A 14,955-nucleotide genomic window follows, 5' to 3' on the forward strand; every position below is an offset into this window, starting at 1 on the left:
CTATCACAGCTTAGTAAAAGGAGCCCAAAGAGTAAGAAAACAGTCCCTGCTCGAAAGAGCTTACAATCTAAACAGGCAAGACAGAAAAACATTAGATTTGCAACTACTGTACGTTAATTTTCTATGTTAAGCCACAAAATCTAATGTACTTTAGCAAAAGGGCCCAGTGTTTTATAACTACTGTATTGGAATTCTGGCTTTCTGTTGTATGTATATTGATGTTCTACTGATGGCGTATAAAATGCTGCTTTTTCTATTGCAGGATCGAGTTTGTGGAACAATTTGCCAGGGTATTTACACCATGACATGACTGTGGCCAAGTTTAAGAGGCTGTCGAAGGCATATTTGGTTTGGTTAACATATCCTTTGGCATAATGGCAGTTCAGGTAGAATATGGGGAAGTTTTTCAGTTTATTTGGCGTTATGTACAATTTTATGGATGTTTTATTGTGATTCACTTACCCTCTGTTTTACTAAGGTGCGCTAACCGATTAGCGTGTGCTAAATGCTAACGTGTCCATAAACTAACATACATGCATTAGCACGCGCTAATCAGTTAGCGCAGTGGTTCCCAACCCTGTCCTGGTGGACCACCAGGCCAATCGGGTTTTCAGGATAGCCCTAATGAATATGCATGGAATAGATTTGCATGCCTGTCACTTCCATTATATGCAAATCTCTCTCATGCATATATATTAGGGCTAACTTGAAAACCCGATTGGCCTGGTGGTCCTTCAGGACAGGGTTGGGAACCACTGAGTTAGTGCACCTTAGTAAAATAGGGCCTAAGTGTTTAGTTAGAAAATAAATTAATAAAATAAATAACAATAATAATAAAAACTATGATGGGAAGAAAGCAATACCTTCAATATTTTTTGATGGTTTGTAGGCATCATTTTTCACAATCATTTTAATAAGGTTCATACACTGGACAATGAAACGTTCAAAAATAATTCCTTCGCCAGTCTCTGTGAAAACATAGCTGACAGCAACCTCCAGTGACCTCTGTATCAGAGGAATGAATGAAAAAGGATGTTGTCCTAGAAAGTCCAAAAGCTGAAATTAAAAAGGAACAATTTTTGTTTAAAATATATAGATACAAGTAACTATTGTATATCATATAATGTGACAGTCTAATGTGAACAAATACTGTGGCTGGTATTCAAAATAACTTATACAGTTAGCAGCAGTGTTACTCGTAGCTGCATATATGATTTTGTTTTTGTTCTAAATAGCTGATGGACCTATATTTAAGCTTAGTTATTTCCTCTACCACCTCCCCTTTTACAAAACTGCACAAGAGGTTTTTAGCAACTGCCGATGCGCTGAATGCTCTCCACTGTTCTGACTGTCATAGAGTTCCTATGAGCAGTGGAGCAGTGCAGAGCATTTAGCATGCCAACTGACATTAAAAACTTCTTACATGGTTTTGTAAAAAGGAGGGAGGAGGGTGTTATTAGCAAGATAACCCAAGTGATGTGTTAGAAAGGGAGGAATATTTTAGCGCAGGCCAATGATGGGTGAAAAGCTTATATATTCACTAGCAAAATTCAGCTATTGAATGTATACTTCAAAGTAAACCGCAGATAAACCAGTTATAAAGGGTAAAGGGGGTGGGACCTGATATGCTTTTTCTGTGTGGTTTACATATTCAAAGCAGTTTACATATTTTAGATATGTGTTTATTTTGTACGTGTTAAGTGACTTCTCCATAGTCATTAGGAGCTGCAGTGGGAGTCAAACTCACAACCTCATGGTGCTAAGGCAACTGCTCTAACCATTATGCCACTCCTCTACTTTAAACATATAACTGGTTACTTCCAGTTATAATGGATTTCCAAAGCTGGCACTTAAATGGATTGTGCTTCTGAAAAATATATAAGAGTAAGCATTTTTTATATTATGTCCAAATCTGACGGGATGTTTTACAAAAACTGGCCAGAATTTCAGTGTCAAACGTACATTTTCACACCAGAAAACTATCTTTCAATTTGATTTCAAAATTGCCCTTTAGATGTTTTTCTGCTCAATGCATATTTCTTTAAGGCAGTGGTTCCCAACCCTTGAAGGGACACGTCTTGTAGTTTTCCATAGAATGTGTTTTGGAGCAGTAAGAAACCCAGGCCCTGTTTGTTTTTCCTTCTCTGTAATAATGCAAGGACATCTAATGTTTGAAAAGATGTGTGTCCTTATGCTATGTTTAATCCAGATATTGTTTGCCTTCTCTTGCCAAATATTATAAGGCTATTCTATTATGTAGTTTTCCTTAAGTTGTGTTTGAAGTTGTAAATCCAGATTGTTTGCCTTCTCCTGCTGATATACTACAAGGCCATTGTATATTTGAGAGATGTGTTTTCTTATTCTGTAGTAAAGTGAATCTAATTGTTTTCTTAGCTGTAGTTGTAAGAAAATTTAGATAAGACTTTGTTAGCCAAAGCACCTTTAGACTTTGGCTTTAGATAAGTAAAGGATTTTGTTATTTCTTTTAAAGTTGCATGTGATCTGATATGGTTTGCATTTACGTCATATGCTGACGACCCTTACCCATGTAAGATGATATAAATTGAGGTACAGAACATTCAATAAAGTGGACATGTTTGAGAGATAATAGGTGTCTGTTTTCTCTTAGATATTGTCCCCGGATGCATCTGCTTGTCAAATGACAGAGTGTGTACAGCCATAATCGGGCTTTAACAGTGGGGGCTCCTCCGGGAGGGACGTTGATATCACCGGTATTTTGTGAGTATTTCTGAATTTTGAATTCTGTTCTTTAATACTCACGGGTATTAGGTGCCCTGTTCCCACCCTTTATTTGTTAAATATAGATTTTTGGGAAGTCTATAGCGGAGTTTATAACAATAAAGAAACTCCTATTGTTCTTTTGGGAAGAACTATATTACTTATAGAGCTGCCTGCGCACTCTGTCGTTTGTGGGGTTAACACTTTTTGTATGTGCCTTCTCTCTTCTATCGCTATTCTTTTCTATTGCTTAGAGATAAGATTTTATAGAGTATAAGACTATATTGTATATTACTGTTCTGTATCTCGCTTATAAGGTAAGATAAGCGGGATTCCTGCATTGCTATATTGTTTTTGTAATGGGTCAGAACGGTAGTAAGGTTCCCCCCCCCCCCTAAGAAAGCTGAGACTTGTAAGGCTTATGTTGCCCGTGTATGTGACACGGGATATTATCTTATCGATCCTTGGATAGATAATATGGCTGGCTGGACTGAAGGACTTCATAGTTCGAGTCCGTTTCCCCGAGATGGGGCAAATGATACGTTTCATATGGATATGATAAAGGGATTGTGTTTGGGGGATCATGAGGCATGGCCATATTATTTAGGGGATCCGCACTGGGACAAAGAATATATGAGAAGGGGAGGCATTAATTGGCTTACATATGCTCCTTATTGGTCAGCTACTGTTAAAGATAAAACATCCAAGCTGTCCATTCTTTCCCCTGCTCAATTACATGCTGCAGAACAATCTATCTGTGCTGCTAGCCCTCCTCCTTATCATTTACAAATTCCTTCACCCAGTGCTCCTCTTAAACTTTATCCCTCTTTATCTAAGGATGATATTGACCTCCTTATCGGTAGTACTCTTATTTCTCCTCCTCCTCCACCTCCCGTCCTGTCCGGTGCAGTTGCATCAGGACAGGTTGCTGACACTTTGTCCCAAGACATTACATTTCCCACTGTATCCACGACCAGCCCCACTGTTCGGGGGCCGATAATCTCTTTTTCACCCCTCCACACTCGTAGCGGTACTCAAAGGGTTGCGGAAGTACAGGAGCTGATGCAAGAACAGATGCCCTTTCTCACAGTGGGGGATACTCTTTTGAAGAAACCCATTGAGTTAGAAGACATTAACAAGATCATTAAACACTGCCCCAAGCCTCTTGTCTCTGCTAGTGCGACTTTTCACTATTTAAAACGAGCATGCAAGGGTCGAAATTATACGCAGGAAGATATGCGCCTTATTATAGATGGCATTGTTGGACACAGTTCCCCTTGGGACTGGTCTAACGTCCCTAGTATTAGTGTTTTAGAGCCTGCTACTGTCACAGCTACTGCTTATAGACTGAATACTGAAGCAGGAAATGCTGTTATGTGGAATGAATTACAGGCAGAGCTTGATCGGTGTTTTAAGTCTCGATCTTCCCTTCCTATTGCAGTAGCCTGCAAACAGAAATCAGGTGAAACTGTTGTGGATTTCTGGAAGAGGTTTAATGAAACCTGGACCCAAGAGGCGGGTCTCAGTTCTCATGCTAATATGGATTCCCTACTTATTCAGACTTTCCTTTCTAACCTCCGTTCTCCCTTGCAAATTCTGGTCAAACAAATGATTTCAGAATGGCCCACTAGTTCTCGTGCTGAATTTCAAAATAAATTAATGGAAAAAGAGGCAGCAGGTTGTTTTGAGATCTCTAAACCTCGGGAAATCCTGCATCAGGGCCAGCTACCCACCTGGGGACCGCGCCTGACTGCTACTCGTGGAAGAAGGGGTCGCGGGTTTCGCAGGGGGAGGGCTCCAGTCTCCGGTCGAGGTGGTAATAATCCATCCAGAAGTACTGGATGTTTTAATTGTGGGGACCTTAGTCACTGGCTTAATCAATGCCCTCATCCCAGACCCCCCGCATTACCAGTTCAGCCTGCCCCACCGGTGGTGCCTACCCCTCCCTCTACTGTGAGACCATCTGCCACTTCTCCTCGTTTTCCTATCTCCTGGCACAGCCCCCCTACTCCCCAATGAAGGGGCCCGGAGGTTTATACCCCAGCATTCACTTTGGTCTCTGCCTTTGCTAAGGATTCTCCTATGATATCTCTTATTGTACAAGGGAGTCCAGTGCCTTTTCTTGTAGATTCGGGTGCCACTTGTAGCACCATCAGTGAGGATTACTATCGGGGCCCACGCATGAATGCTGAACCTTCTATGGGAATTAATGGGGTTTTGACTAAATCCTATCGTACCACACCCCTGTCTGTAGCTCATCCTGATACAGGCTTTACTCTTTTTCAGCACTCCTTTCTTATTATTCCCCATTGCCCTGTCAGCCTTCTTGGTCGAGATCTTTTTTTTCCTCTCCTCATTCAGCTCACTACAGATGATACAGGAGGTTTGCATGTCTTTTCCTCCGTTATTCCCATTCGCCCTCCATCCACCCTTTACCTTTCTACTTGCCCTGACACACTTTTGCCCCTTCCCCCAGACTCTCCGGTCTGGGCTTCTACTGACACTGATGTAGGCTTTATTTCATGTACCCCCTATCGTGCTTCTCTGAAATCACTCATTCCTGTTTTCATTAAGCAGTACCCAATCTCCCAAGAAAAGGAGAAAGTCATGATTTCACTAATTGCTTCATTTCTTTCCTCTGGTATTATTAAAACCACCATCTCTTCCTACAATACGCCCATCAATCCTGTTGTCAAAGCTGATGGCACCCCCCGTTTTATTCAAGACCTTAGGGCTGTTAATGCTTTGGTGATTCCCATTGCACCCATTGTCCCGGATGTCCCTTCTCTACTCTCCTCCATTCCACCTGCAACTCATGTTTTTTCAGTCATTGATTTGAAGAATGCTTTTTTTTCTGTCCCTGTTGATGAGGACACTCAGCCCCTTTTTGCATTCACTTTTAAGCAACAGCAGTATACCTGGTGTAGAATGCCTCAAGGATATGTTGATTCCCCTGTGGTTTTCTCCATTGTCCTGCGGGCAACTTTACAGTCATGGACTGCCCCCCATGGTTCTATTCTCATTCAATATGTGGATGACCTTCTTTTGTGTTCCATAACTCAGGAGACCTGTCAAGCTGATAGTTTGCACCTTTTACAATGGTTGTCTCTGTGTGGTCACAAGGTGTCACGAAAGAAACTACAATGGTGTAAAACTGAAGTGGAATACCTGGGTTTTGTCCTGACTCATGGTCAGAGGAAAATTAGCACTTCTCGCATTGCTGCTGTTCTGAGTTTGCCTCGCCCAGCTACTCAAAAAGACATGCTTACTTTTCTTGGTATGATTGGTTACTGCCGCCAATGGATCCCTGATTGTTCCTTCTATGACCAGATTTTGAGACAGACCCTAGGTACTGAAATGACTGATCTTATCAGATGGACTAAAGAAATGTTGGACGCTTTTGGACATTTGAAATGTGCTTTGGTTTCTAGCCCCGGCTTGGGTCTTCCTGATTATGACCAAATGTTTCATCTCTTTGCTCGTGACAATTGTAAAACTATGGCGGGCGTCCTGGCTCAGGATCATGGCGGTAAGTTACGCCCTGTTGCTTTTTTTTCTAAAGTTACCCCTGTTCAAGTTCAAGGCATGCCTGCCTGTTTAAGGGCCCTAGCTGCATGTGCTATGGTGGTAGAGATGGCTACTCCTCTAACCCTTGGTCACCCCACTACCCTTCATACTTCTCACGATGTCCAAGCCCTCCTTCGCAATATTCATACCCAGCATATGTCAGCTCAGCGCCTTAGTGGTTATGAGGTCATCCTCCTTTCTAATCCCAATCTCACCATCAGATATTCTGCCCCGACATATGGCCCTGCTCTACTTTTAAATGGTCTTTTGGGTCTTAAGGGTGAACAGGATGCGCTTCCTCCTGATCATTCCTGTGTCTCCCTGATATATCAAGACACTTCCCCTCGCCCTGATTTGTCTTCTACTCCTCTCCCTGATGCTTCCTCCATTTTTGTTGATGGTTCTTGCTCACGTCCTAGTGACAACACCTTCCACACAGGATATGCTGTGGTTGAACTCCCTGATATCATCCATGAGGCCTTTTCCCTCCCCTATCCATCGGCACAGGCTGCTGAACTCATTGCTCTTACTCGCGCCTGTCACCTTTTCTCTGGTAAACGCGTTAATATTTATACTGACTCTAAATATGCCTTTGGTGTTGTACACGACCATGGTGTTATCTGGCAGCGTCGCGGCTTTGTGGCCGCTGATGGTAAGCCTATTTCTCATTCTTCCCTTGTTTCGGATCTTCTCTCTGCTTTACTCCTGCCTGCTGCAGTTGCTATTCTTCATTGTCGTGCTCACACTGGCCTTCAGACTGAAGTTGCCAGAGGTAATGCTCTGGCTGACCGCATTGCTAAACAAGCTGCTTTGGACCCCCCTCCTTCCTCTGTTCTCTTTCCTCTTCTTTCTCCTCCTGCTTTTCCCCCTTCTTCTCTTTTTTCCCAGCTTCAATCCTTTGTTACCCCCTCTGAACTTGATGCCTGGCAAATTGCTGGTGCCCAAAGCCGCCCTTCGGACGGACTTTGGTGCAAAGAGGGGAAACCCTGTATACCAGCCGCTAGTTCTCCCTTATTCATTGCTCAATATCATGGCATTGGTCATCGTAGTGCTCGCTCGACACTCCAGCTCCTTGCCAGTGATTTTTTCATTCTTGATCTTCGCTCCCTGATACAGACATATATAGCTCGATGTCTAACTTGTCTCCGTGCTAATCCCAACATACCCCATAAAGCACCACACCAGCATCTTACTTACCCCACTTCTCCTTTTTCACACTTACAGATTGATTTTACTCATATACCTCATGCCACTGGGACCCGCCAGGATTATGCTCTTGTTATTGTTGACATGTTTTCCCGATGGCCTGAAGTCTTTCCCACTACAAATGAAACTGCTCAGACTGTGGTGAACATTTTACTTCGTGAAATCATCCCTAGGTGGGGATGTCCCATACACATCAATTCAGATAATGGTCCTGCTTTCACTGCCAGAGTATGCAAAGCTTTAGCTACCGCACTCCGTATTGAGTGGAAATTTCATCTTCCATATCACCCACAGAGTTCTGGTATTGTCGAACGCATGAATAGGACTATCAAAGACAAAATCAGGAAAGCCACAGCTGGCACGTTTGTGAATTGGAAAAAATTCCTCCCTATTGTTTTAGCTGAAATCAGGATGCAGCCTCACTGCACCACTGGCTACTCTCCCTTTGAGATTCTCATGGGACGACCTTTCCCCGCCCCATGGGTAGACAGACCCTCCATAGTTGAGAGTAGTGATCTTCCTTTGATACAAGAAGAATATGTTCGGAAGCTCATTGAAACATTAGGGCATGTTGAAAGAACTGTGTCTTGCACTTCTCCTTTCTCTCCACAGACTCCTACCCATTCCTTCCAGCCTGGTGATGAAGTCATCATCCAGAAGCTTTTCAAGGATCGGAAGCAGACGGATTTCCCCTTTGGCCCTCCCACTACTGTGATCGCTGTGACCAGGACCGCTGTACTCACTGAGGAGTCTCCTGTTTGGATCCACGCAAGTCGCTTGAAGAGGGTTAACCTAAAACCCCAGAAGCAAGCCGTCTCTGCGCAGATTTCACCCCCTTCAGAGGAACAACATGATGATCTCATCACAGCATTCCACCAACTTTATCTTTCTCCTCCTGGCAGCGCTGCTGCTAGTTTTCTTTCCTGTATGGATCATTTCTAACTGTGTCTACAGGGATGATGTGTCCTGGGTTCACGACACTTTCTGCCCATACCCATCTGTAAATGACACTCCAACAATGTACTCATCTGCAAACAGCACCCCCGGCGCCTCTTTGCGACTGAGACGTCAAGCTGGACTACTCCCTCGCAAAGGCTGTCCTTCAATTGGAATTCAGAAAGATAGACAGTATACTACCTTTTGGTATAATTCCAGTAGTGTGCAAGTTGCCACCTTCTCCTTTGAGTATTGTGACATTATGGTCTGCTCATCAATTGATATCCCAAGGCTATGCCATTGGTCCTCAGAGATTCCTAAAACTAAAGATATATATATATGTGTTGCTGACTTACGTTGGGGGGATAAGTGTGCATCCTGGGGAGCAGTAGGGTGGAATACTGGCACTGACTGGGCTTATAGACCAGAAAGTGCTCTAAAAAAAGTGGATCAAAATGGTAAATCTCTGCTTACTCGTATGACCCTTCGTAAGATTGGAAACTGTTATAGGAGAAGGGCTCCTGAACAAATTATTAAGCTTTCTCTTACTATTGACAACCCTAGACCTACTGATGAAGGTATGTACGTTATGGGCATATGGTTTAAGGGTGGGTCTAGCTATCCGACCCATCAGTTTTTCTTACGGGATCTATCTACCTCCACTCATCCTCTCCCGCCATTTTGTGGGGGCCCCAAAAATACTAACCCACTGGCCCCTACATTCAATAAACTTACTGACATGATGGCTATTGCCAATCCCACCTTTGAAGATACTATGGCTGTTGAGGTAGGGTTTTCAGAACGTAACCTTTGGTTAGAATGGATGAAATTCACTGCTGATCAACATAATAAGAGTAATTGTTACATATGTGCTCAAGCTAGGCCCCATCTAGGAACCGTACCTCTGGACCTCCCTCCTGGTATCCAACCATGCTTTTTTGGGTTATTTACCAATATCTCCTCTAATTTTACCGATCCCCTTTGTGCGCTGTGGCGTTCTAAATACCCTTTGCTGCCAGGACAGAAAACGCTTGACATAGCCGTTACTATCTATAAGGGTAACTACACATGTCATGTTTCTAATTTGACACAGGGTAGTTTTGTGGGCAACTTTCCCCCAGGTTATTGTTCTGTCTTGGATTACAGGTATGCCCCATTGTTACAGCATCAGATTTTCACTCTAGGTGATATTTACTGGCTCTGTGGAGACTTTAGGCTCCGTGTTAAGCTACCCAGCCAGTGGATAGGCCAGTGTGCTTTAGCTAAGGTTATGCCTCTGCATATCCTTTCTGAAGGGCACTCTTCCTCCTATTCACTTTCTTCCTCTCCTCTGTCTCGACATAGACGTGATCTCCTTGGTAGTTTTGATCCGCATGTATATATAGATGCTATAGGGGTCCCAAGAGGGGTCCCAGATGAATTCAAGGCCCGAGACCAGGTTAAGGCTGGGTTTGAATCCCTTATTCCCCTTATTACTATCAATAAGAATGTTGATTGGATTAATTACATTTATTATAATCAGCAACGCTTTGTGAATTACTCTAGAGATGCCTTGCAAGGTATTGCTGATCAGTTAGGCCCCACTTCTCAGATGGCTTTTCAAAATCGTATGGCCCTAGATATGATTTTAGCTGAGAAGGGGGGTGTTTGTAAAATTCTTCCCAGTACTTTATCGTGTTGTACATTTATTCCTGATAATACAGGTCCTACAGGAAAAGTTACTATGGCCATTCAGAAATTAGCAGACCTCTCTGCTGAGCTCAAACATAACTCTGGTTTATCTCACCCTTGGGACCAGTATTTTAGTTGGATGCAGGGCTGGGTAAAAGACCTTCTTATCGTTATAATCTCTATTATTATCTGCATTCTTGTCTCTTATGTAATTTTTCGACTGCTCATGCGCTGTGTTATTCGTATTACAGCTCCTAAAACTCCTCCTCGAGAGACATATTTGGAATATCTCTCCCTCCAAGCTCATGCTGTACATTCATGACGTCATTTACATGACGTAAGAGGGGATTTGAAGGGACACGTCTTGTAGTTTTCCATAGAATGTGTTTTGGAGCAGTAAGAAACCCAGGCCCTGTTTGTTTTTCCTTCTCTGTAATAATGCAAGGACATCTAATGTTTGAAAAGATGTGTGTCCTTATGCTATGTTTAATCCAGATATTGTTTGCCTTCTCTTGCCAAATATTATAAGGCTATTCTATTATGTAGTTTTCCTTAAGTTGTGTTTGAAGTTGTAAATCCAGATTGTTTGCCTTCTCCTGCTGATATACTACAAGGCCATTGTATATTTGAGAGATGTGTTTTCTTATTCTGTAGTAAAGTGAATCTAATTGTTTTCTTAGCTGTAGTTGTAAGAAAATTTAGATAAGACTTTGTTAGCCAAAGCACCTTTAGACTTTGGCTTTAGATAAGTAAAGGATTTTGTTATTTCTTTTAAAGTTGCATGTGATCTGATATGGTTTGCATTTACGTCATATGCTGACGACCCTTACCCATGTAAGATGATATAAATTGAGGTACAGAACATTCAATAAAGTGGACATGTTTGAGAGATAATAGGTGTCTGTTTTCTCTTAGATATTGTCCCCGGATGCATCTGCTTGTCAAATGACAGAGTGTGTACAGCCATAATCGGGCTTTAACAACCCTGTCCTGGAGGACTACCAGCCAGTCAGGTTTTTGGGATAGCCCTAATAAATATGCATGAGAGAGATTTGCATATAATGGAGGAGACAGTCATGCAGATATGCTCCATGCATATTCATTAGGGCTGTCCTGAAAACCTGACTGGCTGGTGGTCCTCCAGGACAGGGCTGGGAACCACTGCTTTAAGGGACCAAAAAAAAAATCCAAAAGCAAAACACACAAAAACAAGCCATTGGGAGATCTACAAGACTGGCCACACAGACATCTCAGACGAACTGTGGAGAAAAACATGCTACAAACAAGTTTTGAAAATAGCAATTTAGATACTTTTGCAAAAAAAGACAAACCATCTGTCAGTCACTTTGTACCATTTTTGGGATGTTTTTCTGTTTTAAAAATGAGCTCTAAAGCATTCAACATAAAAGTTATATATTAAAAAAATGCTGTAACACTGCGGAATGGGACGATTCAGCACAACTGTTCAGCATAGCCAATTAACCTTGGCCATTTCATCGCAGCCAGTTTATCTCAGACACTTTAGTGCAGCCGGTTAATTGTGGGACGTTTCACCTCAGAATTTTAACCACTGCCATTTCATTAAAGGGCATTTCATTGTGGCAAGGAAGACTCTTGCCTTTAAAATCATGTATAATAACTCATTTCAATTCATTAGTCTCTTTCTACTCTCTGTCTACTCTCTGTCTACTGTTATCTCAACTTTCCGAGTTAGACTTTTCTCTGCTTTGACCAGCAAGACGCCTTGTTTCTTGTGCTTATGAAAAAACTTATCTGTGCTTTTTTATGTGTGGGGGGATCATCCCTCTCCCCAATGACAGTGAGACTTTTCTATGCTTGCAGCAGAAAGAGAGAGAGAGAGAGATACAGGCCCGACAAAACAATTGCGGCATCGTACAGCCCAATACGCTGAAACAGCTGCAATTAAACGGCTCTGGTGAACTAGGTACATTGAACTGGCTGCACTGAGCTGTCTAAGATGAACTGACCACGCTAAATCGTTCTAGACCCATAATACTGAATTATGACCTCTTCATTTAATGACCAGTTCAGAATCAGTTCAAATTTATTTAAAATAAAAACTAATATACAATAGTTTGCATATGTATAAAAAAGTTACTACAAAACATGAATCATAAATCACAATGAAAAAATAAGCCTAGCCCAGCTCAGCCAAGCCTACCCCATTGGAGGAAAAAAAAGGTTAATCCAATAAATGAAAAATTTAAATGTAAACTGATCTGACCCCTCAAGCTAATCCAAAGTAACATCTTGCAGTTTATTTTTTTATTTTATTGCAATGTACAAAGGACCTTAATTCTTCCATACTGCCTTTCTAGAAAACAAAGATATCCTCTCCCCCTCGCAGCTGCACATCCTCCCTCTCCATGCTGACCCTTTCATCTCTCCCATCCATTTGAACCTCGACCGCGAGACCAAAATACAGTACCTAATAACAAACTGCATCATCGGCAGCACAGGCCCCATCGTGGCTTTCTCATGCCCAGGCTTTCTCATGCCCAGGTGTTGCTGCTGCCACTGGTGACTAGGGCTTATTTTCAGGGGTAGGGCTTATATTAAGAAATACTCTGAAAATCATGCTAGGGCTTATTTTCGGGGTAGGTCTTATTTTCGGGGAAACACGGTACTTAGGGACCAACACTCATTCATCAGCAAAAAAACTTCCTCACAATTCAAAACAGTATCGGGCTCATAATCAAAATTTTAAAAAGTCTAAAAAGTGGCCTAAATGGCTACTTGGACGATCAAAAAGCCTGATCGTCCAAGTATCCATAATCAAAGCTGGCTTTAGACGTATCTAAAACCAGCTTAGGGCTTTCCCCTGCCTCTAAATGCACAGAGAGAAAAGAGGCGTTTATAGAGGGTGGGCAGACCGACCTACAACTAGGCGTGCAGCAGATATAACCAAATCTTTAGGCAGGTTGCCTAGTCAGCACTTATACGTTTTGACTTAGACCAAGTCAAAACATATATAAGTGCCGAAAAGGGGCTGCTGAGCTGATCGTGGCTGCTGCAATCAGCTCAGCGGCCCCAGCAACTTACCTATCCCCTACAGCAATGATCGCGACAGGAGAGATGGCTTATCTCCCTTGCCGCGATATACTCTTCCCCCCAAATGATCAGGGCAGGAGGGAGCCCAAGCCCTCCTGGCCCGTGGCACTTCGGCTACGTTCGGGGCAAGAAGGAGCCCAAGCCCTCTTGCCCCAGCGGCACCCCAATTACCTTCAGGCCAGGAGGGAGCCCAAGCCCTCCTGGCCCTGCGCTTTCCAACCCCCCTACGATCCAGCCAGGAGGGAGCCCAAGCCCTCCTGGCCATGTGACCCCCACCCCCTACAAGATCGGGCAGGAGGGAACCCAACCCCTCCTGCCCAGTTGGACCCCCTACCCCCACTAAAATATGGGCAGGAGGGATCTCAGGCCCTTCTACCCTCAAATTGACCCCCCCCACGACCGCCCCACCGAATCCCCGATCGCCCCCCCCCCTCGGCCGACCCCATGACCCCCCCCCACCCCAATACCACCCCCCATACCTTGAAAACATTGGCCGGATGGACGGGTGCCAAGCCCACCCGTCTGGCAGGCCAGCCAGCTCCGGAATGGGCCGGATTGGCCCAGGCAGCTCAAACCCCGCCCACAGGTGGGGCCTGAGGCACCTGGGCCAACCAAAATAGGCCTGGGAGCCATAGGCTTCTCCTGTGGGCGGGGCCTTAAGCACACAGGTCGGGTTGAGGTTGCAGGTTGGCGGGGGGACGATTGGGGGTTTGGGGGGACGGTCGTGAGGGCGGGTCGATTCGAGGGTAAGAGGGCCTGGGATCCCTTCTGCCCATATTTTAGTGGGGGTGGGGGGTAGGGGGTTCACCTGGGCAGGAGGGGTTGGGCTCCCTCCTGGCCCCATCGGACTCGGGGGGTGATTGGGGATCATGGGGCAGGAGGGCTTGTGCTCCCTCCTGCCCCAAATGTAATAGGGATGCCGCTGGGGCAAGACGGCTTTGGCTCCCTCTTGCCCTGATCGAGTTGGGAAGATTTGGGGTGCCGCGGGGCAAGAGGGCTTGGGTTCCCTCTTGCCCCGATCATTGTCGGCGGGGCCAGGAGGGCTTGGGCTCTCTCCTGGCCCAATCGTTGTGGTGGGGTGGGATTCTGTAACCGGTGTTGTTTTTGACAGACACCGGTTAAGAATCCAGCTTTTAGGCGAAGGACTGGCTCCTCCTTCGCCTAAAAGCCCTTGTTTTGGACGTTTGGGGCTTAGGCTTTTTTTTAGGTTGATTATAGGGTATAAGTTTAGACGTAGTGATGGTCTGGGCGTTTAAACAGCTGAAAGTAGAGGCAGGCCATTATAAAAAAAAAACTCCTTTTGGATGTTTTTTTTGATAATGGACATTTTCCCTGCTTCTACTTTCAACGTTTAAAGCCTTAGGCCAAAAGCAGACTTAGACGTTTTTTTTAATTATGCCCCTCCACGTGCATATCGAAAGATTAGGTTCTTACCTTTGCTAATCTTTCCTGTAAATCCACACTTTATTCCGGGACTAGTGTTTTATTTTCTTCTACCCGTCAGGACTTGTAGGAAGCCTCATATTTCAGAGACTTAAGCTCCACCCCTCAAGGAGAGTGTCCCAGGTTTGCTTTCAATTAGCTATCTTGTAGCCTACAAAATTGCCCTCCCAGGTAATAGCAAACCTCTCCCAATAAGACACTATCAGCTTCACAAAAGCAAAAGAAAAGTAAAGCAAAAATCCCAAAAGGTTCAGTTTCAGCACTCTCAATCAAAGGGAGCTGAAAACACACTCACTGTTTCTTCCAATTAGGACTTGCAGC

At 44.0% G+C, this 14,955-nt stretch overlaps 1 protein-coding gene across 7 annotated transcripts in view; it reads right to left on the reverse strand.

Moving 5' to 3' along the window:
* IPO11 (importin 11) overlaps positions 1 to 14,955 on the reverse strand; it is a 568,146-nt gene that overhangs the window by 414,664 nt on the left and 138,527 nt on the right. For all 7 annotated transcript variants that reach the window (XM_033930425.1, XM_033930408.1, XM_033930455.1 and 4 more), the window contains exon 10: positions 864 to 1,056. In XM_033930425.1, coding sequence (XP_033786316.1) covers positions 864 to 1,056 — 193 coding nt within the window. The remainder of the gene's footprint in view (positions 1 to 863; positions 1,057 to 14,955) is intronic.

This window comes from Geotrypetes seraphini, chromosome 1 (genome assembly GCF_902459505.1).
Source record: "Geotrypetes seraphini chromosome 1, aGeoSer1.1, whole genome shotgun sequence".
Taxonomy (NCBI): Eukaryota; Metazoa; Chordata; class Amphibia; order Gymnophiona; family Dermophiidae; genus Geotrypetes; species Geotrypetes seraphini.